Below are 23,930 nucleotides of genomic sequence, written 5' to 3' on the forward strand. Positions count from 1 at the left end.
GTGGTATTCTTTTTCACTTGTAAGGTGTTTGTACCATACTTGACCAATCTCGAAATTACTGAGCACCGGTTAACGTTATACCGTTAAGGACTCAGAAGAGTTTCCTTCCAACAGAAGGCTAATCATAGCGCGACACGTGTCGACATCAGAAGCCAATCATAGCGCGATACGTGTTAACATCAGAAGCTAATCACAATACGATACGTGTCAATGTCAGAATGAAACTAGAAACTCTCTTTTATAAATAGAGATTATTCTCTCACAATATTTCTTAATGTCATTTGTACTAAATCATTTATTAGTACTCACAAACAGAGAGCTTGAATCTATGTACTTGTGTAAACCCTTCACAATTAATGAGAACTTCTTTACTCCGTGGACGTAGTCAATCTAGGTGAACCATGTACATCTTGTGTTTGTTTCCCTATCTCTATTCATTTACATACTTATCCACATTAATGACCGGAGTAATCTAGCGAAGGTCACAAATTTAACACTTTTTGTTGCACCAAAATCCTTACTGATTTTGTGCATCAATACAAGGATTAAAGAACAATTGAATAAATGTGAAATCGACAGCAATGCTCGAACATCGTAGATTTGGGCTTAGTGTGCGATTTGGGAAAATGGGCAATAAGGCCTAAAGATTATAAATTTGGGCAAATGTCCAATTTGCACCCATGATTCGCCATTTCAATGAGAACAATGAAGTGAACAAGACTTGGAGTTCACCTCGACGTAGGAGCATTTTTGTTGTTGTTGAATTCCATAATTTATTAGTCTAAAACGGAACTTCAAAATTTAGGACCTTTTCGATATTGTGTTGTTTGTTTAATTCATCTCCTATAATTGTATTCCTAAAATGTATAGAGCTAAGAGGCACACCAAAGCGCCCTCAGAAGTGCTAAGAATGTTATCTTATAAGTTTATAACATCATTCAATAATAATAAACTTTAAAGTAACATACAACGTTTTATAAATAATTCAAAATGAGTTAATCATAGAGCTAGTTTAGGAGTTTTTTTTCCTTTGGTTTTCTTGAACAAACGATAATCTATACTAAGGATGGGGTGAGCCAACCCTCATAATATGATTCAAACTCATATTTGGCGATGATCGAATCTAAAATCTTTCACTTATAAGTAAAAAAAAAAAACGTTAAATTGTAGGGATCCTCTTGAATTTTAAAAGCACAATTGAATTAACAACCTAAAGTTGGACAAGGATCCTCTCTGGGATCAATCAATCATTGTTTGTTTAACTTACATCGTACGATCAATTTTCGTTAGTTACTATTTATATTTAATTTAAAATTTAAAATGATTTTGAACTACGATGAACGGACACGATTGATTGATTCCGAATTCCTAATTCCTGGAAAGAGGATCCTACTCGCCTAAAGTTGTTAATTTTGGATAGACTCTGACGTACACCGTCGTAATGCGGAGGTGTCACCTTGTGAAATTGTATACCCCGAACCCGCTGAATAATCAATCCCGGTCGACCGGGAGGAAACTCAAAGCGAAGCAGAGAGGAAGAAGAACAGAAAACGAAGGGGTGAGAGAACAAAACCTGTTCCGGTTTGAAAATTCGGAGTGAGAGAGGCAACACTGCAATACGACACCGTTGCGTTGTGAACCTCTGCTTTGCTTTGCATCTGGCAGAAGAAGAAGAAGATGCTCCGAAAATGTGGCGGCAAATCGGAGACAGAGAAGCGGGCAAGCTCCGCCCAAATTCGTTCTCGAATCGAATCAAGTCCACCCGGATCCAAACGCTCCAACTCTCCAATCACAAAGACTTCATCTCCCCTCATCGCGGCTCCGTCAACACTCTTCAGCTGGATTTGACGGAGGCCCGGTACCTGTTATCCGGCGCCTCCGATGCTTCCGCTGCCGTGTTCGATGTCCAGCGCGGGACCGATTACGGAGGCGGCGGAGCTATCACGAGGCACAAGTGCTTGTTTGTGGTGGATAAGCAGCACGAGCACGGGCATAAGTATGCGGTGTCCTCCGCCGTGTGGTATCCGGTCGACACCGGACTGTTTGTGACGGGTTCGTACGATCATCACATCAATGTTTGGGATACGAATACGACGCAGGTAGTGATGGACTTCAAGATGCCGGGGAAGGTGTACCGGACTGCAATGTCCCCGCTGGCAACTTCTCACATGCTCATTGCTGCCGGTACCGAAGATGTTCAAGTTCGCCTCTGTGATATTGCTTCTGGGGCTTTTGCTCACACCTTGTCTGGCCACCGCGGTATGTCCCGAAATTTGCAGAATTAAACGTTTGATGCACATTTGATACATACAGAGTTAGAAAAATCAAAACTTGATATCATGAGTGAACACATGAAACATTGGGGATGACAGTATTGAGGGTATAAGTAAGGATTTTGTTTGAAATTTGGGGTGGATGATCACGAATATTGCGAAAATCACTTCTTTAAATAACCTGGCCTACTCGGTTTTCTCAGCATTCTGTAAATTTGTATCATTTCTGGTTGAACCCTGTAATCGTATAGTAGGCTCAAGGCTGGCCTGGCATTTGTGGACAGCAAGAATTTACGATACACCGTGTTGTATTTTTCATGATGGCAGATGGTGTGATGACTGTGGAGTGGTCTACTTCTAGCGAGTGGGTATTGCTTACAGGTGGATGTGATGGTGCAATACGTTTTTGGGACATTAGACGTGCCGGATGTTTTCGTGTTTTGGATCAATCTCAGTCTCAGCTTGGGAGGCGTCCACCCATCCTGGAACGCTCTGCCACAATTAAGGTTTTCTTATTTGCTTTGCTGAGCCAAAAGCGTTTGTTTTTAAATTACTGATTGCGTTCAGTTTTTATGATTATATTATTTGCTTCACAGTTAGTTAGCCTGTTTCACCAGCAAATCTGAAATGGTTCTATATATGCACTGTCTATTTGCTTGCATTATTAGTAATGTTTGTCATTGAAGCTTGTAGTTAGTAGGAGAATCTAGTTTTAACTGGAGAAAATTATTATGTTGAACTTTCCCTTGTACTGATAATATTTGATTTTATGTCCGGTCAGGGTTCAACAGTTAAGCCCTCGTCATCAAGTCAAAGCACATCTGCAAAAGCTCGGGCACCACAAAGGAAACTTTCTAATGGGAGTGGTGCAAAGCACTCACCCATTGGTAAAAGTCCAGCAAAGGGATCTATGAAGCAAAGATTACATCCAGGGATGCTGTCTAGTCAGGATCGTGCCACTGCCCATTATGGTGCTGTTACTGGATTAAAAGTCACTGAAGACGGCATGTACCTCTTGAGTGCAGGTTGGGTTATTTCATTTTGGACGTTTGTTATACTTAAGAAGGAAATCCATTTTGAATAGTCTATACATATTTTGAATCCCTTTAACGGAGTTAATATTTATAATAATCACAGCGGTTTAGGTTTACTCTTTATTTATTTTTATTTTTATCCATTAGTTTATACTTTATACTACCATACTACTGCAGGTCACTGACAAGTGACAGTTACAACTTAAAACCTTGATCTATATTACAAATTAACAAATACATTTTAATCTGACAAAGAAATGAAGAATACACTTTAAATCTGGTGAGGTGATCAAATACTCACAGAATCAGTGCAGTTTAACCCGATTTGCTGGTGTTGTACAGTATGGATCACGCTGACCTCCAACAGAAAATAAAAATAAAAAGAGAAATCATGCACGGGGGCCCTCACCTTAGTTTCCTATTAAATATATAAATTATTCCTTTCGTGCAAAAGTCAGCTGATTGGGTTTTTCACTCGTTCCTCACTGCCTATGTCATTGATCAAGGTTTTACATTTCAGGTTCCGATTCAAGATTGAGGTTGTGGGATGTAGAATCTGGCTGCAATACTTTGGTGAACTTTGAAACTGTGCGTATGCAAACCAGCAGGCCCATACAGTTAGCTACAAGTCAGAATTCGGAGCTTGTTTTTGTTCCCTGCATGACAGCTGTGAAGGTAATGCCTTTTTTTGTAGGTTTTATTCTTTCTGAATTTTACATGTGGATTAAAATTCAACCATTTCCATAAAACTTCAAAGTTTGACATACAGATTTGTTTTTTCAGGCATTCAATATGTGGTCGGGTAAAACATCCCTGAAATTTCGCGGTCACTATGAACATGTAAACTGTTGCTGGTTTAGTTCACAGGATCAGGTACTCTTCAAAAAATTTAGGATTTATCTATAGGCCTTCTCCAATCAACACTTTATAAACTAAAATGGCAAGTTAATATTCCAGTCAGTTGTTCCGACTTCTATGTCAATTAATAGGAGCTGTAAACCTTTTTCTAACTGTCCTAGTGAAGTTTGTCCTCATGAATTGTAATTCATATCTCACATTGCAGGAATTGTACACTGGTGGCAATGATAGACAAATTCTAGTTTGGTCGCCGCCCAGATTGGTTTCTGATGAGGTGGTACACCTGATGGTTTTTTGTAACTAACCGTATTAGTTGCTTAGCGGCCTTGTATCTTATACATTTTTGGAAATGCAGGATGAAGGACCCTCTAAGGACGAGGATAATTGGAGCGACTAGCATCTGCTGTGCTTACGATCCTCATTTCTGCTAGGTAGAGTGCATTGGTCTTTCTCTGTCGTTTTCTGTTTTGCTTTTAGATCTAAGATGCTGTATTTGATAGGCACAATCATTAGTACAGAGTTTGTTTTTTTTTTTTTTTTTTTTGGCGTGTATATATGTAAATTTAAACTCATTCTTAAGTAGAATCAAGGGACAAATTCATGGAAAAAATTGTGCGCTGATGAATTAAAAGAGAAAAACTGAGTCAGTTCCAAATGAAAAACGAAAGTTGACGATTGATATTTAGTTGAAGAACACATTAAAAAATTGTGCATAATTACCAGATGTGTCTGTCAAATATATCTCTCAATAATCTGTTTGGCGATTCTGTACAGTTACACCCTTACAAGATTCTGGAATCAACCTAAAGTTCTGTTCGTTGTACCATGCCAAGAAACTAGGTTCGTTGTTGTCCAACAGCATGCAATCAACATCGTCAATAAAAAACTTGTGACCGGAGCCAATATTCCCCAATTCTTGATCTAAAGCTCCATTCTCCGGCTGATTGTCTTCCGCCTGAGTTACTGTAGAGATGGCACCAGGCAATTTATCAAATTTGGTACTTCCCTCAAACGGTATGACTGCTTGCGTCGCAGAGTTGGTTTGTTTCAATACTTTATGGCACATGATGGTGCCCTGGAAATCCATGAAAGTATAATTCAGAAACTGCATTCTCTCATCAGCTGTCATCTTTGAAAACCCAAATGAAGTGCTAGTCCATGTATCCAGGGTACTAGATGCAGAAGGCAAAATCAGTCTCTCAACTCCCAAGTTGGCGAGCTGGTTTTCGAGCTCGTCCATCAGAACACGACACATTCCTTGTCTACGATAATGGAACCTAGTTGCCACCAGAGGCACTTCCACCACCTCACTGTAGATCCTTACACAAGCGACGGTAATCACTTCCTCATCTCTCTCCAAAAGCAGTGTGTAAAACCTTCTGAAGTTCAACCGGCTCAGGTCCGACTCTCTGTTGAAAATAATGTCCTCAACAATGTCTCGTTTCGTGTAAGGATCCTGAGAAGGCTCGAAACACTCGTGCATCACACTCAGAGCCAAATTGAGCTTGCTGTAGGTTTCTGTCAAGTCCTCCATATCAGAATCAGATGGAGGAGAAGGCCTCAACAGTGTCCAGGTCAGATTGTCAGTACCCACCAGAATTCGTTTCCCCACAATCTTGTTGATACCCAGATATATGCCTTCACATTTTCTGCTGCAAAACCAGTTTCCTTTGGAATCCCTTTCCAATTCCTCAACCCCTTCATTCCTAAGGCACCCATAGTGGTATTTTTTATCACATTGGCCACATATCACAAAACTATTATTTCTATCCTCCTTAGGGTTTCCTTTACCACACTTTACACAGCAACACGATGGGCAGAACCAATCGCCTTCCGACACATCCTTCAAACCAAGGCAACTAGTGTGGAATGCAGCGGGACACCGATCACAGAGAATCAGATCGCCTCCAAAGTGACACACAGTGCATATATCATCGTTCTGATCACGAGGAGGATGATGATCTTGATGCACATTGCCAGTCGTCGCTACTTCATTTGACCTCGTGACGGTGTTGGCGCTTCCTTTCCGACTCTTCATCGTTTGCCTCTGACAATCGTTGAGAGTCCTGCCATCTTCCAATATAATGTGGGCGCTTGGTCGATGGTTTGTGCTACCAGCGTGCGTTTCAAACCCAGTGAGGGTAAACACCTTAAAACAACAGTCACACTTGATTCCCTCGCGAGTAATCCGACCCGTCGCCAATGGACTGTCAGTGCCCTTTCTAGGGCGGTAGTGTACCTTGGCGTTCGGGGACACACCATTACTTTCGATCAACCAAGACAGGACTGTCCTAGGGTTTCGAGTACCGGGATCCGTGATCTCGATATCTCTCGCTCTTTTGGTTGACCGTAAAATGCGTCTGGCCTGCTGTTTACTAGCTTTATTCTGTCTCTTTAGTCTCTTCATATCCGCATGAACCTTACCTCGCTTCTGTTCCGGACTCCAATCATCATCGACCATCGATATTCCACCAATCTTTCTCTTCTTAACTGTTTTCCCCCGCTCCTGTTTCGGACTCCAATCATCATCTACCTTCGAGATTTCACCAATCTCTCTCTTCTTAAACGTTTTCCTTGATGTCGACTGCGGTGTAATATCTACTACAATATCAAGATCAGCAGAGCACTCCACGGAATTCGAACCAATGCTTTCGGAAAACACTCCTCCTCGTCCTGGAGAATTTACACAGGCTTGGCAAGCCATGCGAAGCGAGTAGTAAACTTTTCCAGTGGGAGACTCGTACCGCAACTCGATCTTCTGCTTCTTGGTTGCATACCAGAACTTCCATCCCAAGGCGGAGAGGTGCCTTCTCGCCTTCTCGGTAATATCAGAGTTCCTACGGCCGTTCTTCGTGTTGTCATTCGCCCAGTACTGAACTGCCGAGGGGCATAACTCTGGTTCCACGGTAAGTACCGGCTTTCGCTTCACAGCCTTCATAAAATCTTCAAACCCTAATGCAGAAAAGTACAATCCAAGAACTCAAGAAATTGCGAAAGACAGAGAAGTAAGAGGGAGAGGGAGAGTTGTATTAGGGTTCAAAGTGATGGAGGAGAGGTTTGGGATATTTAACTTGGGTGCTACGGAATCCTAGTAGGATCAGGAAACTATTGATCTCTGGCCAGATCAACGGTCAGAATTCATCTCCACTTTTTTTTCTTCAAAATTTGTTGGCGTTGAGCGAAAATCTGATCTCTGTAAATATTTGACGATGTAAAAAAAAAAAAAAAGCAGCAGTAGTTGGAGAACAACTGAGAGAGATTAATGGTGAAGTATTTGAGACGGTTGAGGATTGTTTTATATGTATGGGCCGGGTCGGGTTTTCCTACCGGGCTGAGGATTTCTGGTTTTTCAAATTTATTTATTGGAACGTTTCCAATTTATTAACTATTCCTAATCCAAGTTGGATTAGGGATTTCAATTCAAAATGTTTGGCACCAACTCGTGAGCGAATCACTAGGAGCCGTTGATAAATCATTCCAAAAAGTGAAGAGGGCTCAAATCAATGGTCAAAAAACGTCCTTGATTGCATGAAACGCAAAGTTCCAAACGCCGCGCACCGAATTTCATAGACTTTTATCACTTCCAACATTTGTTGTGTATAAAATTGGAAAAATCCAAAACAACTAAGCTCCATTAGCTCAAATTCTAGTTTATAATTATATGTAACAAATAACAAATCTGGGCCATCTTCATATTTTGCCACAAAAATCAGTGGGAAATATGCAAAAAGTTGATTTTCCAGTCTTTTTATTTCTTTTACATATGATCGAATATCTTAGTAGGTACAGTATTACGTTTATGCTCATGTGTTTTGAATTTGAAATCCTCTCTCACTTAATAATAAATTTTTTAAAAATAATAATAAATCGTAGTATGTTTTGGTGTCTTGTCTCATTTTTATATTTAATTAGAAGTCTATAGCAAGCTCTATTTTATTACATATATTATAGTATTATATGCATGGCGTGTTTACGTACCCATAATGGAAATTAAAATGTGGAATTGAATTCCGATTACGGAGTACTCCAATGTTTACTAAATCCTGAGGAATTGAAAAAGTGGTGGGACCCATAAAAATTTTGGAATTCAATTCCTTTTTTTGGAGAAATTGGGGTATTTTAATTTCGCCTGATGTGGGGAATCCTGAATACAAATTTTTTACCACTTATGTCCTCACTTTATTTTTAAAATCCCAACACTACCCTTTGCATTAACAGAAGATCCCCACATGCCGATGTCCAACGCTAATGTCCAGTGCCACTCCCTCCCCCAACACCACAACAACCCATGCCCAACGACGCAACCCAAACCCGCTACTCCCACTCTCCGCCATATCTCTATGTTTCCCCAAGAAAATTTTGAAATCAAATGCTCTGGGTTAGAGGGAGAGAGAAAGAGTTACAGAGTTACAATGGAGTTTATTTGCCATCAGATGTCCAAGACTTGAAATGGATAAACTTGAAATCATAATGGAATGGATTGAGATAGCGAGAGGTGGCGGTGAGGAGTGGGTTCTTTGGGAAGAAAAATATAAGATGAGTGTGGGGTTGAGTTATTTTTTATTTAAATAAATATATACTCACTTTTTTTTTATGAATTATTATACAAAATTTTATTTTATAGATTTTGAATAAGGGTATTTTTGTAATCATATTGAATTATATTTCGATTCTAGTGAATTAGTACACTTATATGGAATAGGTACTTTTTTTACTTCGATTTAAGAAAATTTAAATAAACAGCTTAAACAGGAATCCAATTTTAACTCATCCCCATTCCAACTTCTTCTTAATTCAATTCATCTTCAATTCAATTATTCTCATTCTAATTATGGATTAGTAAACGAGCTAGTAGATCCTTCTAAGGGTATATTTACTTCTTCTAAATTGTTATATAAGATAATGACATTCGTCACCTTCTTGATAACATATCATATTTTCACATACAAAAAAGAAAAAGAAAAAGTGCGTTTTATATTAAAATCCGTTATCTAATACTAAACGATTAGAAATTAAACGCTGCTTAAGGAGTGATTATGTATCATTTTAATTGGCGAGGTTCCTGATTGAGGTAGATAAACATGCGGTCGTGTCTAGATCAAATTCTTGATGCGCAATTGTTTGTTTTTCCATCCCAAATGCTGCGCTAAAAAACGATCAACCGGCTAACACTTGATTATCTTTGAATAATTAAACGCACTTAGTGTAAGTCAATGCTTTCTCTCTCTCTCTCTCTCTCTCTCGGCATTTATCTTTAAAAGCTAAAAACTTTCTCTTTCCTCTCAAATGCTCTGTTTGAAATGAAAGACCACTCTCCGCCAAATCACTACGGCCAAACCACCGCCGTCCCCACCTCTCCTTCCACCCCACCGAAGATGGACGCCAGGATATGGAGCAAGCTGCCGGAGGAGCTCCTCGACCTTGTCCTTTCTTTCCTTCCTCTCAAAAACTTCCTGATTCTCAGATCGACCTGCAAGCGCTTCAAGTCGCTGTTATTCTCTCCCTCCTTCGTCTTCAAGCACTCCTCCGCCTTCCTCCTCCTCTCCCACCCTCAGTGCTTCCGCCACTTCCCTCTCTACGACTCCGACACCACCACCTGGCGCAAGCTACCTCTCTCTCTCTCCGCTCCGCTACCCTGCGCTGCGGGCGCAGCAGCACAAGCCTCCCTCCTCTGTGCCTCCAATGGGTTGCTCTGTTTCTCTCTCCCCAATTCGTTTCTCGTCTTCAATATTCTGACCAAGTCCTCGAGAGTGATCAAATTTCCAGATTGCCCTTTTGGATTCGAGCTTTTCTCTTTGATATCCACCCCTGCTGGGTATAATCTTTTCATGGCCTCTTCTAGGTCGTCGTCCAAAAGCACTTTTGTCTACCATTCAAAGGCGCGATCGTGGCAAAAGTTTGACTTTACCGAGACGATTTTAAGTGACAATTGTCACCAGAAGGGAGTTTACTTCAAAGGGTGTTTGTATTTCGTGACGCCGGAACCGTTTTCGATTGTCTGCTTCGAATTCGAGAGCGGGAAGTGGGAAAGACCGATTCCGGAGCTTCCTACAGAGCTCGTGTTTGCTCGGCTTGTCAGCGGAGGAGGAGAGAAGAAGCTGTATCTGATTGGTGGGGTCGGCAGGAATGGGATTGCCAGGAGCTTGCAAGTGTGGGAATTGGAATTTGGCGGTGGGATGAAGTGGGTGGAGGTGGAAAGCTTGCCGGACAGGATGTGCAAGAAACTGATGTCGGTTTGCTTCCATAACTACGAGCATCTGTACTGCTTTTGGCATCAGGGTTTGATCTGCGTCTGCTGCTACAATTGGCCGGAGATTTTGTACTTCAAGATCTCGAGGAGGACGTGGCATTGGATCCCCAAATGCCCGTCTCTGCCGGATAAATCCAGCTGCGGATTCCGGTGGTTTTCATTTGTACCGAACTTCCATTCATCCGCCTGAGTAGAAAGACTTCCACGAAGCGACACACAAAGATGATTAAGTTTAGTTGTTTTTTTTATTTCTCAATTTCTGCTTCTGCTTCTAATAAGTACTTAGGTTCTTTGCTTGATTCGATTCTGCTTCTGTATGTTTTCATAAAGGGAAATCTGTTTAGAGATTAGATTTTTTATATTTTATGTTTGTGGGATTTCAGAATATTGTTTTGTTTTCACTGATCTTTTGTAATGATTGACAACACATCCCTTCCTTTTATTCAGTAGTACAAGTGACGCGAATTTATAAAAATATTATTATAAGTAGCATCGATATGAAAATTTGTGAAAATATCAAATATTCATTTTATAAAATGTCATATGACAATTTGTCAATATTTTTGTGTTATGTTAAAAATATTGACAAAATATATTAATTTTAACTGTAATTTAAGAATTATTTCAACGTGAGATATAATAGGGCTGGGCACGGGCCGGGCCGAGCCGGGCCGAACCTAAGTTTGTAGGAACCTGACATTACCCGAAACGGGCCAGGACGGGGCGGGGATTGGATTTTCTTGTATAGGAACCGGACATTACCCGGCCCGGTTAAAACGGGCCGGTTCGGGCCGGGTCCACGGGTACCCTTTTTTTTTTTTTTTTTTAACTGCACTGCACAGTTTGAAAACTGCACAGTTTGCAAACTGCACAGATTGCAATTTGCAACTGCACAATCACAGTGACACTGCATTAGAAAGAAATAACAGTACGATTCATGTGCAAGGCATGAAGAGATAACAGCATGCCAATAGAAAATTTCCTCAATTTTTTTTTATCAGCCAGGTTTCTCTCCAAAGCAACATCAGGTCCATGCTCTGATACATGAAGCATTGCTACCGTTGAACCATATCTAGATTCTAAATTCTTCAAAAGGCGATGAGTAATTTCCTCAGCTGAGATAACGAGTGGTGCACTAACTAATGATTCATAAAATATAGCAGAAGCTGTTTTTCCCAATTGTTGGCTGACATTAACAACACATCTAAGCATTTTAACGAGCACCTCTAATTGAAGAATTAAACCCGCCTCCATGGTAACAAGATGGATGAGATCATCAGAAGTACCTATCAAATATGAATGTGAGAATTCCAAAATAAAAGGGACAAGCATTAAAAATAAGAAATAATTGGTCCTAAAACAAAAAAATGGAAAGGTTCAGCTAAAGCAACAATACCTGAGATACCATTAATAAGCCGCTCAATATTCTCCGAACAACGAAAAAGAGATACTGAGTTCTTTCTGATCAATCCAAAACTACCCCTGTAGGAATCCAAAAGCAAGCCACATAGTGCATTGCTCTTGCACCAATTTTGGAAGTAGGGAGAACATAATTTTTTCCAACAGCACAATATTGACGTTGAATTATCACTAACACCCTAAAACAATAGACAACATACATTGGTTATCTGTTAGCTAGCAACCCCAGGTCATTCCTATCCCCTCCACGGTGTCATATGAGTGTGTGAGAGAGAAACAATAAAAACTCCAACGCAAACCTCATGTTCAATCAGGGAAAGAATTTCCTTCTTCAACATATCGGCGGTTAGAGAATGGAAATCTGAATCACTCCAGTGCCTGTTATAATCCAGCAAGGTTGAGCGCAAAGCAATATTATGATGAACCCCAGGAAGAAGCAGCCTGCGTAAGAAAATCGAGGATACAACCGGTACAATATGATCCTGCAGAATTTTCATCAAGCGAAACATCATAAGCAGCTTATTTAATATATAATAGCTTCTAGACTAGCTATAATGAACATCTTACATAAATTTTCATTCTTGTTCAGTTTATAAATATTTTCTACTAACGTTTATACTCAACCCATACACACAGTTAACGCTTGATTACCAACATTTTCTCAGCATTCAAAGTTACACAAACATATTTTCTGAGCAGCCAAACAGAGTCAAAAGTCATACAAAACCTGCTGGGGCCAAATATCTTTCTTTTTTTTTTTTAAACAAATCACAAAACCAAGAGCAGAAAAGTATGAGAAGAAAATAGAAAGTAGGTCCAACAAGTTTGGAAATTTCTAAACCTCACCATCAATAGCTAAAACTTCCAAACCAACAACAAACGCATGCGACAACCCGCAAACCCGCCATCGCTCTAAAACCACTTACGGAAAAATTTTAATCCGATAACTCATCCGAAACCACTACTCAGCTCCAAATATAAAAAATTAAAATTAACAGGAAAGAAGACGACTACAAAACAATCGGAACCAAACGAAGTCGGAAATGGAAACCAGAGAGTCATCTATCAGACTACCGGAGCTCCAAAAACGCCAAAAAGCAGTGAATTTTTTAACGATCGAGAATCCGAGAAGGAAAATAAAATGAGGAAGCTTTAAGAGAAACATATCAATAACCATAGATTGGAGCTAGAACTCTTTATTATACTAAAAATAGAGAAACCAGATCATCTTTGCCGAAAACAATAGAGAAAACATCAACCCACTCACACACAGATCAGAGACAACGGCGTTTGGAACCCTGAAAATTTAAATAGTTACCTGAAAATTTAAACAGATCAGAGACAAAGTCGCAGCTGGTGATGCTTTGTGGATGGCGGCTTGTGGCTGGCGCAGATGGTTTACGGCGGGTGAGCTGGGTATATGCCTGGTTTACGGCGGCTTGTGAAGGTTTAGGGTAGGTGAGATGGGAGAGAGAGAGAGAAAGAAAGACTGTGAGAGAGAGAGATCGAGAAGAAGGAGATCGAGAGGGAAGAGATCGAGAGAGAGGAGATCGAGAGGGATGAGATCGAGAGAGATCGGGAGAGCGGAGAGATCGAGGGAGGCGGAGAGATCGAGCGGAGAGATCGAATTAGGTCTGAATCCTGATAAGAGTAAATTGTACAAATGGTCCCTCAACTTTAATCAAATTGGAGCAATGGTCCCTCAACTAAAAATCCATTACCATTGGTCCCTCAACTTATCAAAATATGTAGCTATAGTCCTTTTCATCAATTTTGTCAAAATTTTGTCAAAATAAGCTATGTTGGAATGACCATTTATATAATTAGGGTCCCTTAACTCATCAAAGTGTATAATTATGGTTCTTTTCGTCAACTATGTCAAAAAATTTGTCAAAACAAGTTATATTGGAAGGACCATTGCTACAATTGGGTTAAAATTAAAGGACCATTTCTCCACTTGAATTAAAGTTCAGGGACCAATGGTAATGGATTTTTAGTTGAGGGACCATAGATGCACGTTTTGATAAGTTGAGGGACCAAATGTAATGAATTTTTAGTTAAGGGACCATTGCTCCAATTTGATTAAAGTTGAGGGACCATTTGTACAATTTACTCTCCTGATAATAAAAGGGTGAGTGACAGTGAGGGTCGAATTCTAATAATAAAAGAGACCGTAATCACAGTAGACCAACGGTCCGGGCCGGGGGCCCGTTTTCTCCAATCTTTAGAACCGGCCCGTCCCGTTATTTATCTGGAACTGGCCCGCCCCGCCCCGTTTTGTATTTGTAATTCTTAGACCCGCCCCGTACCCGTCCCGAACCGCAAAGACCCGCCCCGACCCGCGGGTCCAGGACCCGTTTGCCCAACCCTAAGATATAATTTAAATTTAACCCCAAACGTCACCCTCCTTTCCCCATTTGATACGGTCCATATTTCCACACTTGGAAGAAATTTCAATGAATACGACTCGGCTAATCCTTGTTTATTTGCTACTAGTCATTTAAATAATTTTATATTATACTAAACACCATACTAAAATGGTATTAACGTATGAAGATATTTATTGAATACGAGAGGAAGAAAATTATATTCTTTTTCAGCCGAAAATTAAAAAATACGCAGTTGAAAATTGTAGCGAAAGAAAGCAAAGGGTGATTGGGGTTCATTAAATAGATTCTCTGTTGCTTTCCAAACTAATTGTCATTAAGATGGAAAATTGCAAATGAATTTTAAAAGCAGACTTTTCAAAAACAATCTTGAAGAAGGTTTAACGACTGATTAGAGACTTTTAAAACAAATTGTCATTAAATAGATTTGTAATGTACTCAAGATATGAGTAATCATTACGTTGACATATCACCGTTTACACTCAAGTTTTTTCTCGAGAAACAATTGTGAAATTTCATTGGCAAAATTCTTAGAACTGTTTAGGGCTTGAGGGAGAGCGCCAACCCGAAGTTCGGATGCCTCTCTAATGCCTTGGTGTCAAAGGCTGCAGAGAGTGTAAGTGAAGATTTGGGTGTGAGCTGGTGCTGCAAAAGAGCCCCAAGATTGCCGTGGTTGTTGAGCCTCGCCTTCACAACCGTCTCAGGGTCAACCACGTATGAACCTCCGACTGTTAGCGTGTTCTCGTTCGTGGAGAACTTTCTGTTCACCTCTCCAACTACAGCTCCCCCATTCAGCCTGCTCAGTTGATGCACGTATGACGCCCGTAGTGAATCTCCTTTGTCAGCCCTACAAAATGAAAAGAAACATGTTTGCCATTTTCTTTGCCAATACAATTACTCTCCTCAAACAATCAAAGCAGAACGAAAGTTCATGTATACTAAAATATTGCATCAGTCTAACAGTCTAACAACTATGTCTATTTTTTTATTAGTGACCTATAACTGATGAACTTACAGAATCACAGAAGCTGTTGAATCGTGCTGTGTAAAGCTGACACCGGCATTGTACTTAGAAAACACTCTGGAACCTGTCAAGAAACTAGCTTCTGCTCCAAAGGCAATGGCCGGGGTACCAATGGTTGCCGAAAAGTCCACAGCAGGGGACTCGTTCAGACCAACAGCGGTTGTGAAGGATGCATGTTCGTGAAGATACTGGACTTCCAACTGCAATATATTGAACGAATGATTATCAGTTTCTGTAATAATTGTAAATTAATGTCCCATTTGATGCTAACAAAAGCCGATACCTTGCCAGATTTGTAATCAGGGAGTTTGATTGAAGCGATGGTTTTGGTAGAAGGCAAGATGTCAGTGACAGTGAGCATTGTTGAGACCTGCTCAAAAAAGAGACCAGCTGTCAGAAACAATTATCGGACTTCAAACTTGAGAAGGAAAAACGAAAGTTAGCAAACCACATTTGATTGTGTATCAGCTTTGACATCGAGCGCGACATTCTTGTATTTGTATTGTGCTGCTATATCCCCAGAAGACAGACCTCCGTTATTAGCCAAACCCGAGTTAAGGGCCTGAAATCAGAGATAAATTCATCATATCTAACTTCTGCAAGCCTTTAAGAAGCAACCGTTACAATCACAACATGGAACTAGTAAAGTCGATATATTCTCATTCTCAACGAAGAAAATAAGGAAATTCAAGGGGAGTTTCCCTGTTTAATTCGTAAGCAAGACCCAGCACTAAGCAGATATACAAATAGCAAACTTTTAAATTGGCACTTCAGCACAAATCTAAAGAGAATGCGAGTTATCCACTTCAATGTAATCCTATTCACCGAACCAGTCCAACATATCAACAAGCTTGCATGATTTGAATTGAAGCTTATGGTTACAACTTACAAGAACCAGCCCACAATATTGTACAAGAAACGTTTCAAGAAGTCATTTTTATTCTCTTTGAAGAAAATAGATTCGGAAAAGGCAAAGGGATCCAAATAAGCCCCAATTTTTCTCCCTCAAATGACCTAAGAAAACCAAAATATGCACCGTGAAGATTCAATTGCTTCCAATCCAATGCAGCAATTGAAGAAACACTTTTTGCCCATTACAAAAAACAAATAAATAAATGAAAAGAAAATCCCGCCAGCAAATAACTGATGATTCAAATCGTAAACCAACACAATACATATCATTCAAAAAATTGACAACATAAAACTTGCAACAAATTAAAAATTGTTGAAAAAATATTATTTGGGCTTACAAGTCCAGTTTCAGTGTAGGTGGTAATGTTGATCTTCTGGTCAGTGTTATAGTCCCTGTTAAGCAAGTCTGCAAATTCAAGCAATCAATACATCAAAAACCCATATCAGAAGATTCAAAATTTCAAAATTTAAGAATTGCCCAATAAAGATTCAGACGGAGAGAGAGAGACCTGTGGCTTTCTTGCCAATGGCGGAGAAGAGGGCAGGGCCTCTGGTCGACATATCTGCGGATGGAGAGGAGAGAGAAACTTTTGGGAGGTTTTTCTAGAGAGAGGGAGCGCGGAAGAGACAAGGGCTGCCTGGGGTTTATGTAAAACCCTTGGCTGCGGTTTTGGGGTCAGGCAAACATGTTTCGTGTGCGTGAGGAAAACGAAAGGAAAAAAAAAGGAAAAAAGCAGTCGGAAAAAATTGCTCTCGTTGAGAGTCGAACTCAAGACCTCCCGCTTACTAAACGGGTGCTCTAACCAACTGAGCTACGAGAGCAGTTGTCAAACTCCTGCATACCCGATATATCTTCAAAACATTTGAAGAGGAAAAAATATGTAAAAGGTTGTGCTCGCTGACAATCCAAAACCCAACCACACGATCTGCTTCCATTGAAGTTTAAACACAAAATTACGAGGAATTCAACTTGACTGCCAAGTCTTCAATTAGATGAGGTAAATTTTTTGCATAAGAGCTTCTAATTTTTCCTTTCTAGACACTAAAACCTAACAAATAATCTTTGATATGGCTTAGCAACTATATGTATGGAACGTGTAGCACTAGTTACCGGTTGATTCCGATAGTGGATCCACATATGGACAAGTGTAATCAAATATCCCCACTTCTTATATCGCATTTAGAGTTTATTTTTATGTTCTTGAACATGATTGTCACAAGAGTAAGATGTTTAACAAAATGTCTCAAATAAGTCGAAACAGATTAAAAAGCTATGAACAACAAGTCAAACTAGCGTACAGAGTTTCATTAACCATTGGATTGTCAATCCCTCCGGGGCCTGATGTGTAACCATAGTCCCATACTTTATGCCCCAGAGTCTTATCAAAGTATTCAGCTTTAGGTTCTGACTGGCCTAATTGGTTTGGAACCCCATAATAATGGTAAGAAAAAAATGCCCCCAAAACTTTCACACCAGGAAACAAGCTCTCAAACTCCTGCCTCCATAGCTAGCTAGGTTCTATCAAGATCTCCATAGTTTTCCATCTGATTCTTTGTTTGCTTGTGCGAGAAGCAACCCATTGAAGGGCAGCCCAGCCATGCATCTTCATCATAAGCACTGGGAAGTGGCTTCTCTTGGGCAAGTCTGCGCTCAACGGGGATAGCTACAACTTTGGCTTCTGAGACCAAGCGGTCGAGAGATAACAGTAAGAAACGAGAAGTCATTAGAAATCAAAATTACTGAACGTTTGTTGCATTATTATTGTTTCATTTTAGTCCGATTGTATACATAATTTATTAGGATGTGTTTGGTACGCAAAATATAATTCGTTGAAAAATAATGACCGAAGAATTTTCATGGGGAAAGGGAAATACATTTTACCATTGAATGGGGGTAAGGCTAGCCGACATTCACCTTTCCCAGACCCTGCGTAAAACAGGAGCCTTGTGCACTGGGTACGACCCATGTTTGGTGATGCTGACAGTGATCAGGGTCTTTCGATTTTTTAATTTTTTGTTTCCCCCACCGGCTATGGGCTGGCCTGACTCCTCACCTCTACAGATGCAAATACTGGATCAAACCATGTGCAGCCCATCAAATAAACAAATTAAATTCTCGTATTCATGTCCTACGTGGCACACAACCAGCATGCAAACGTAGGAAGACGCAAAACCTACCTTACTGTACAGGGGGAAATATTACGTATCGTTAAGTACTTGTTTGGTACTCAGGTGATTTTATAAAAAGTAGGTATAAAAAAAAATTAAACTGAAAAAGGTATTTAGTAAACACTTAAAAACAACTGATTTTCACAATTTTTGGTGAAAAAAATGCTAAAAACGAGAAGCAGTAAAAATGATTTTATTCTCACAGCACAATAGTAACATTTTTTTTTTCAAAGCACAACAATATCAAACTAACCCTAAAGTTTGGACTTTGGAGTCCCCATCAGTGAAAAAAGAGAGCTTTTGAGACTTTTGAGTTAATATTTTTTTTTTTATCACAAGTGTGAAACTAGAAAAGTTAGAACTGTGATGCAATATATTGAAGATGAGCGTATTAATCACAAAGACAATTTGCCATTTGCTTTGTTTAGTCCTGAAACACAAAGAGATTAAATAAAAAAACGCGGTACGTTAGAAAATGTATCATTGAGTAATTGCTTGGTCAACAACTGTTTATGCATCACAGTAATGATCGAACACAATAAACATGCCGATTACATTTTACTATATCACGCACTTTGGTACCATTATCTAAAAGCAATTGGCTTATTAAGAGAAATGCAAAGGGTACGATTTTAAAAGTTTTACTTTTCTGTTATTTTATTTTTTTAACACAATATATTATATTTGTAAGAGAATTAATGTAAATTGAAAAGTGTAAAAAATTTCATAAAATTATAATTTTAAAAAAAACCTTTTATCATTTCTCACCTAGCAAAGATTTACAATTGTTCATCGAGCGAATTACACAATATCTCAGTAAAATATTAAAAATTAAAACCTCGTAACACATTAAACTCACTCTCAAACTAGAAGGTGTTAAATGTTTCATGCTCTGAAGGATAATGCTAGAAAAACTAAATTCGTATATTAAATTTTAGAAACTAAAGGACATGAAAGTTGATAATTAATTTATTACTTAAATATTAATAAACATACTAATTCCTATTAATAACATATCATTTAATTTCTAAATTTATTTTCTAAATTTAATTTTTTTAACATTACTCTTTCTATTTTATTTCATGAAGAACAAGCTTCGAAAACTTTTATCGAGTAGCGAACCTTCCACGCACGCGGTAAAGGAGACCCTTCGTGCGTGCTCTCCTCGCCTCCAAGCCGGACTCACATTTCTCAATCAAGGCGCACGTGTCAGCGAAAACCCCAAGGCCTTCGTCCACGTGGTAGCATTCCCAGCCTTCTTTTATATCCCCTATATCTCCTCCTTCCTTTTCTGAAACCAGAGGCCCCAGCCACCAAATCCGAATCGGACCCCGAACGTTCACCGATTCGATTAGTTTTTCGGTGACGGGTTTATTCGTTGAGGGCTGAGAAATTTCGGAATTTCAGATATGGAGATGGAAAATCCAGCGAATTTCAGTTACATGGGGAGGAACTTCAGTGATCTGAGCAACGGGGATAACTCCTCTGCTTTCAGCGAGTGTAACAGCGATAGATCCGAAGAGTTCCCGACGACTTCGTCCCAGAGCCGGCGGCTTCTGATTGCCTGCGCTTCCGACAACTCCGACGATATGATTCAACAGCTCGTCGCCGTGCTCGAGGCCGGTTCGACTGAGGCGCAGAAGCAGGCGGCGATGGAAATCAGGCTCCTCGCTAAGAACAAGTCCGAAAATCGGCTCAAAATCGCCCGAAACGGCGCGATTAAGCCATTGATTTCGCTCCTATCGTCGTCTGATCTCCAGCTCCAGGAGTACGGCGTCACCGCGATTCTCAACCTCTCGCTGTGCGACGAGAATAAGGAGCTCATCGCTTCGTCGGGAGCAATCAAGCCGCTGGTTCGGTCGCTCAAGACGGGGACCGCCACAGCGAAAGAGAACGCCGCCTGCGCTCTGCTCCGCCTCTCGCAAATCGAAGAGAACAAAGCCGCAATCGGACGGTCGGGAGCGATTCCGCTTCTGGTGAACCTTCTGGAGTGTGGAGGCTTTCGTGGGAAGAAGGACGCGTCGACGGCTTTGTACTCGCTGTGCTCGGTCAAAGAGAACAAGATTAGAGCCGTCGAGTCGGGAATCATGAAGCCGCTGGTGGAATTGATGGCGGACTTCGGGTCGAACATGGTGGACAAGTCGGCGTACGTGCTGAGCGTCCTCGTGTCGGTGCCGGAGGCCCGCGCAGCATTGGTGGAGGAAGGTGGGATTCCGGTGCTGGTGGAGATTGTAGAGGTGGGGTCGCAGCGGCAGAAGGAGATATCGGTGGCGATATTGCTGAAGCTTTGCGAGAACAGTGGGGTCCACCGTAACATGGTCGTCCGCGAAGGAGCGATTCCTCCCCTCGTCGCTTTGTCTCAGTCCGGCACCAATCGCGCCAAGCAAAAGGTGAGTATTTTCCGGCACGTAAAAATAATCAACATTTGCTTTCTCTGTTTTTTTTTTCGGGTCCAATCGGTCCACTGGTCGACGACCCCGCGAGCCATCGCTGACGTGGGGTGGGCTTTTGAAAATATTCCCCAATTTAATGGGGCGTGGCCCACGTCAGTCGGGTGGCATATTCTTTTTCCGATTTATACTTATTCGGGGAAAAATTAATTCAAAATCCCAGTTCTCCCCCCATTTATGGTGCTAACGTATGCAATAAGACCATGGGTAGGATCGTCATTTAGGTCGTAGATTAGTCTCTCAGTCTCTCTCAGCCACTTAAATTATTTTGTCGTTTTTTATATAATTTTTTAAATAATTTGGTGCGTGATGGGGGAGTGGTTTTGTATTTTGATTGTCGTTTTGTGTGTCTTTATGGGGACAGGCGGAGACATTGACAGAGCTTCTACGGCAACCGAGGTCCGGCAACGTCGCTGCACCAGCGTCAGACGTGTCATTATAACACCCCTCCACGTCACTACCGTGGGCCCACCACCTAGCTACGCTCCCAGATATAGCAATGGCCATGTAATCAAACACTGAAAGAGTTAAAAAAAACCAGAAAAAAAAAAAGGAAGAAAAATCTAAAACTTGTAAATATCTGTGTTAGGAGAGGATTGTATAACTTGTGAGAAAGGTGTTGAATTGAGCTGAGTTTGGTTGGCCTCTTTAGAGCTTATATTTCTTTATATAAAAAAAAATTAAAAGAAATGTGTCTTAAAGACTATCACTAGTGGCTAGTGTGTTTATCAATAGATCATTTTGTGTGTTATTTTATTGGTTAATTACGAAAATGTGGGAGTTGAGGGGGAGATGAATAATTGGAAAGAAAAGTATGTTCTACTTCCCACTAAAAACGACCGCTCTCTCACAGACTTGCAGTGATATTTTTCTTTCACTTTTCAAATTTTTCTTTTTCAAATCCGCCAATTGTGAATTGGTAATTTGATACTAAATTACTATACAAAATGCCATTATGCGACTTAATTCAAACACTATGCAGTGTAGTTTAACGTACCCATGTTTTTTATTAAAACTAGTCTCTTGCGACACGCATACGCGTGTGGCAATTGATATTTTTATATTTTTTTTATTTAAATAATTAATTTAGATATTTTAAAAAAGATGAATTAAAGACGTGAAACCACCCACTAACGTGGGAGGTTTTGTTTTTGGTTTTTTTCCCTATAATTTTAAATATTAAATTCATTCAAAATAAAAATATGGTTAAATACTTTAGCTTCTTTTGGTTCAATTGTAATTTATGAAATTCTTAAAGGGCAATTTATGATATTTTGAATGTTTCACCATTTTAGGGTGTTCACTTTATATATACTAGCATATAGGCACACTCAAAGTGTGTGAGAAAATTTTTTATTTTTGTTTTTGAAATGGAAGGAGAAAGGAAGAGAGTGATAGATAGATAATGTGGGAGCGAGAAGTTTTCTTTTTTTTAATTAGAGATGTATTAGGATTCCATGTAGGGCATGCTTTGAAAAAAAAATAACAAAATTTGGTTGTGTGAAATTACATTTCTACCTTATATTTCTTATTCATATTTTGTTTTAATTAGAGGATTAAACTGATAATTTTATATAATTTTAGTTAACAATGAATATTTTATTAATTAGTACAGACATAGATATAGAAGAAAAGGGGAATGATTAATCAAGTGGAAAGGAAAAAAGCTGTACGAAGTCTGGAAGGGTCGGTGGTGGGAGTGGGATATATTGCTTTTAACAAATCACGAGCTTTGCGTTCATGAGAAGGACGATGAGGAAAATGAAAGGGATGTCCCGCATGGGGTTAGGACGATTGGGCAGTTTTGGCTTCATATAACGGGTCATTTACCACACTGCTCAAATTTTTGGGTTTTGTTACTTCCTTCCAAGTTAGTCCTTCAACTTTTGCATGCTTGTATAAGGACGTCGTTACTTACGTTGAAATGTTGAAACATACTGATACATTATATGCGACAAAGATTCAGACCACTAAAAAAAAATCACTTATTAAAATTTAGCAACGAACTTGACACCGCAACTTCAATCGATTGAATGTCATTCATGGTTTGCAGACTCATTTTAAAGACGTGATTCACACTAACTTCATTCTAATGATCTCAAAAACTGAAATGGCTAGTAAAAGTTGCAACACATTATTTTAAAGGTTACGTCTTCAACGAGCCTGTCACGTGGCCATTTTGTCAGAATTTTTAATAGAAGCCACCATTCGTCTTTAGTAATAACACTTGCAAGAGTTTATGGCCAACTTGAGATGGAAAACAAAATTTAAGAACCAAAGCGGGAACCAAAGAGTTGAGGGGCAATTTGCAAGAAACCACATATAATCGAGCTTTTATTATATATCTTAAAGTCGAGGGATGCAAAGTGTAATTAGACCTATAATTAACCTTTCGTTTTCCAAGGTTATTAATCTGCCATCCAATTGCTTTCCACGTGTTCAAATTTCTGTTGTTAGTAGCAGTTGGTCGTTTGGTCCCATCATCAAGGGTCTCGGTTGTGGGTCCCACCCAATTAATGTGCTCTTGATTTTGTATTTCCTAATTTCTACTTTATGGCTTGACAAACGGACTGAAATTTGAGAGAAAATTGAGGCGAGCTTCTTGGGTTAGGATTTGTGAGATTGATAATTTGATGTACAGCATGCGGTCCGCATCACATGCAAGAGTATTCTTTCCGGATTTTTTTTGTGAGGATTCTGGAATGCTTGCATTTTATTTATTTATTATATATTATATGGTTAGTTTTTATTACGTACTATTTCTGTTTAATTTTAAATAAAAATTTTAATATTATTTATAAACACACAATGAACAGGTAAAATATGAGGCCTATGAATCCTCACAAAGAGGATGTGGATAAAATCTAAATCTACATCACATGCATGTCGCAATCCACATCAGATGTTTATATATTATTATTCAACAATTATTAGATGCTTTTGTCAAAGAACGATAACGATATTTCATTAATTTGAAAAGAAAAAAAAAGTTAAATACACAAAAAAACCTCCTAAACTTTTATTTATAGTTAAATTTCTCACATTTCATCCATTTCGCAATAAAAATTAATTAATTTTAAAAAAAAATGTATCTATCTATCTCTCTCACTTTTCCTCGATCTAACTACCCATCCCACCCACTCCAGACCTCAAA

The 23,930-nt window shown here is 39.6% G+C and overlaps 6 protein-coding genes and 1 non-coding gene across 7 annotated transcripts; 3 read left to right on the forward strand and 4 right to left on the reverse strand.

Annotated features, from left to right (window-relative positions):
* The first annotated feature begins 1,384 nt into the window (after positions 1–1,384).
* Positions 1,385–5,283, forward strand: LOC103455895 (WD repeat-containing protein ATCSA-1). Its single transcript, XM_008395509.4, has 8 exons — positions 1,385–2,259; positions 2,601–2,779; positions 3,055–3,298; positions 3,828–3,982; positions 4,091–4,180; positions 4,371–4,439; positions 4,521–4,596; positions 4,940–5,283. Exons 1-7 carry the CDS (start codon positions 1,689–1,691, stop codon positions 4,560–4,562), a joined length of 1,350 nt encoding a protein of 449 aa, XP_008393731.2. The 5' UTR covers positions 1,385–1,688; the 3' UTR covers positions 4,563–4,596; positions 4,940–5,283.
* Positions 4,911–7,103, reverse strand: LOC103400137 (increased DNA methylation 1-like). The gene has a single exon (XM_070814671.1). The coding sequence runs from the start codon at positions 7,101–7,103 to the stop codon at positions 4,911–4,913; it is 2,193 nt and encodes a 730-aa protein (XP_070670772.1).
* A 2,233-nt stretch (positions 7,104–9,336) lies between these two features.
* On the forward strand, positions 9,337–10,857 carry LOC103424661 (F-box/kelch-repeat protein At5g43190-like). The gene has a single exon (XM_008362752.4). The coding sequence runs from the start codon at positions 9,466–9,468 to the stop codon at positions 10,603–10,605; it is 1,140 nt and encodes a 379-aa protein (XP_008360974.1). The 5' UTR covers positions 9,337–9,465; the 3' UTR covers positions 10,606–10,857.
* Positions 10,858–11,257: 400 nt separating this feature from the next.
* On the reverse strand, positions 11,258–13,456 carry LOC103455893 (nuclear pore complex protein NUP160-like). The gene is made up of 4 exons (XM_070814688.1): positions 13,153–13,456; positions 12,134–12,316; positions 11,812–12,013; positions 11,258–11,701 (listed from the first exon to the last, which is right to left on the reverse strand). The coding sequence occupies exons 2-4, from the start codon at positions 12,170–12,172 to the stop codon at positions 11,328–11,330; spliced, it is 615 nt and encodes a 204-aa protein (XP_070670789.1). The 5' UTR covers positions 12,173–12,316; positions 13,153–13,456; the 3' UTR covers positions 11,258–11,327.
* A 1,156-nt stretch (positions 13,457–14,612) lies between these two features.
* On the reverse strand, positions 14,613–16,853 carry LOC103415415 (mitochondrial outer membrane protein porin 2-like). Its single transcript, XM_008353749.4, has 6 exons — positions 16,667–16,853; positions 16,496–16,563; positions 15,697–15,807; positions 15,529–15,615; positions 15,237–15,445; positions 14,613–15,068 (listed from the first exon to the last, which is right to left on the reverse strand). Exons 1-6 carry the CDS (start codon positions 16,716–16,718, stop codon positions 14,762–14,764), a joined length of 834 nt encoding a protein of 277 aa, XP_008351971.2. The 5' UTR covers positions 16,719–16,853; the 3' UTR covers positions 14,613–14,761.
* A 52-nt stretch (positions 16,854–16,905) lies between these two features.
* TRNAT-AGU (transfer RNA threonine (anticodon AGU)) lies at positions 16,906–16,979 on the reverse strand. The gene has a single exon. It is a non-coding gene; the product is annotated as a tRNA-Thr (tRNA).
* A 2,256-nt stretch (positions 16,980–19,235) lies between these two features.
* On the forward strand, positions 19,236–21,466 carry LOC103455896 (U-box domain-containing protein 4-like). Its single transcript, XM_008395510.4, has 2 exons — positions 19,236–20,716; positions 21,141–21,466. Exons 1-2 carry the CDS (start codon positions 19,736–19,738, stop codon positions 21,216–21,218), a joined length of 1,059 nt encoding a protein of 352 aa, XP_008393732.2. The 5' UTR covers positions 19,236–19,735; the 3' UTR covers positions 21,219–21,466.
* Positions 21,467–23,930: the final 2,464 nt, after the last annotated feature.

Source organism: Malus domestica, chromosome 15, assembly GCF_042453785.1.
Source record: "Malus domestica chromosome 15, GDT2T_hap1".
Lineage (NCBI taxonomy): Eukaryota > Viridiplantae > Streptophyta > Magnoliopsida > Rosales > Rosaceae > Malus > Malus domestica.

What these genes read in the sequence shown, in the direction of transcription:
- LOC103400137 (XM_070814671.1), bottom strand. Translation starts at nt 7,103, where the DNA reads ATGAAGGCTGTGAAGCGAAAGCCGGTACTTACCGTGGAACCAGAGTTA.
- LOC103455896 (XM_008395510.4), top strand. Translation starts at nt 19,736, where the DNA reads ATGGAGATGGAAAATCCAGCGAATTTCAGTTACATGGGGAGGAACTTC. An exon ending in CCAATCGCGCCAAGCAAAAG is followed by an intron (nt 20,717 to 21,140) that starts GTGAGTATTTTC and finishes TTATGGGGACAG; the next exon opens with GCGGAGACATTGACAGAGCT.
- LOC103424661 (XM_008362752.4), top strand. Translation starts at nt 9,466, where the DNA reads ATGAAAGACCACTCTCCGCCAAATCACTACGGCCAAACCACCGCCGTC.
- LOC103415415 (XM_008353749.4), bottom strand. Translation starts at nt 16,718, where the DNA reads ATGTCGACCAGAGGCCCTGCCCTCTTCTCCGCCATTGGCAAGAAAGCC. An exon ending in CCTACACTGAAACTGGACTT is followed by an intron (nt 15,808 to 16,495) that starts GTAAGCCCAAAT and finishes CTCTGATTTCAG; the next exon opens with GCCCTTAACTCGGGTTTGGC. An exon ending in TCAACAGCTTCTGTGATTCT is followed by an intron (nt 15,069 to 15,236) that starts GTAAGTTCATCA and finishes TTCATTTTGTAG; the next exon opens with GGCTGACAAAGGAGATTCAC.
- LOC103455893 (XM_070814688.1), bottom strand. Translation starts at nt 12,172, where the DNA reads ATGTTGAAGAAGGAAATTCTTTCCCTGATTGAACATGAG. An exon ending in TTTCCCTGATTGAACATGAG is followed by an intron (nt 12,014 to 12,133) that starts GTTTGCGTTGGA and finishes CTATTGTTTTAG; the next exon opens with GGTGTTAGTGATAATTCAAC. An exon ending in GCTTATTAATGGTATCTCAG is followed by an intron (nt 11,702 to 11,811) that starts GTATTGTTGCTT and finishes CATATTTGATAG; the next exon opens with GTACTTCTGATGATCTCATC.
- LOC103455895 (XM_008395509.4), top strand. Translation starts at nt 1,689, where the DNA reads ATGTGGCGGCAAATCGGAGACAGAGAAGCGGGCAAGCTCCGCCCAAAT. An exon ending in AACGCTCTGCCACAATTAAG is followed by an intron (nt 2,780 to 3,054) that starts GTTTTCTTATTT and finishes ATGTCCGGTCAG; the next exon opens with GGTTCAACAGTTAAGCCCTC. An exon ending in GGTTTAGTTCACAGGATCAG is followed by an intron (nt 4,181 to 4,370) that starts GTACTCTTCAAA and finishes CTCACATTGCAG; the next exon opens with GAATTGTACACTGGTGGCAA.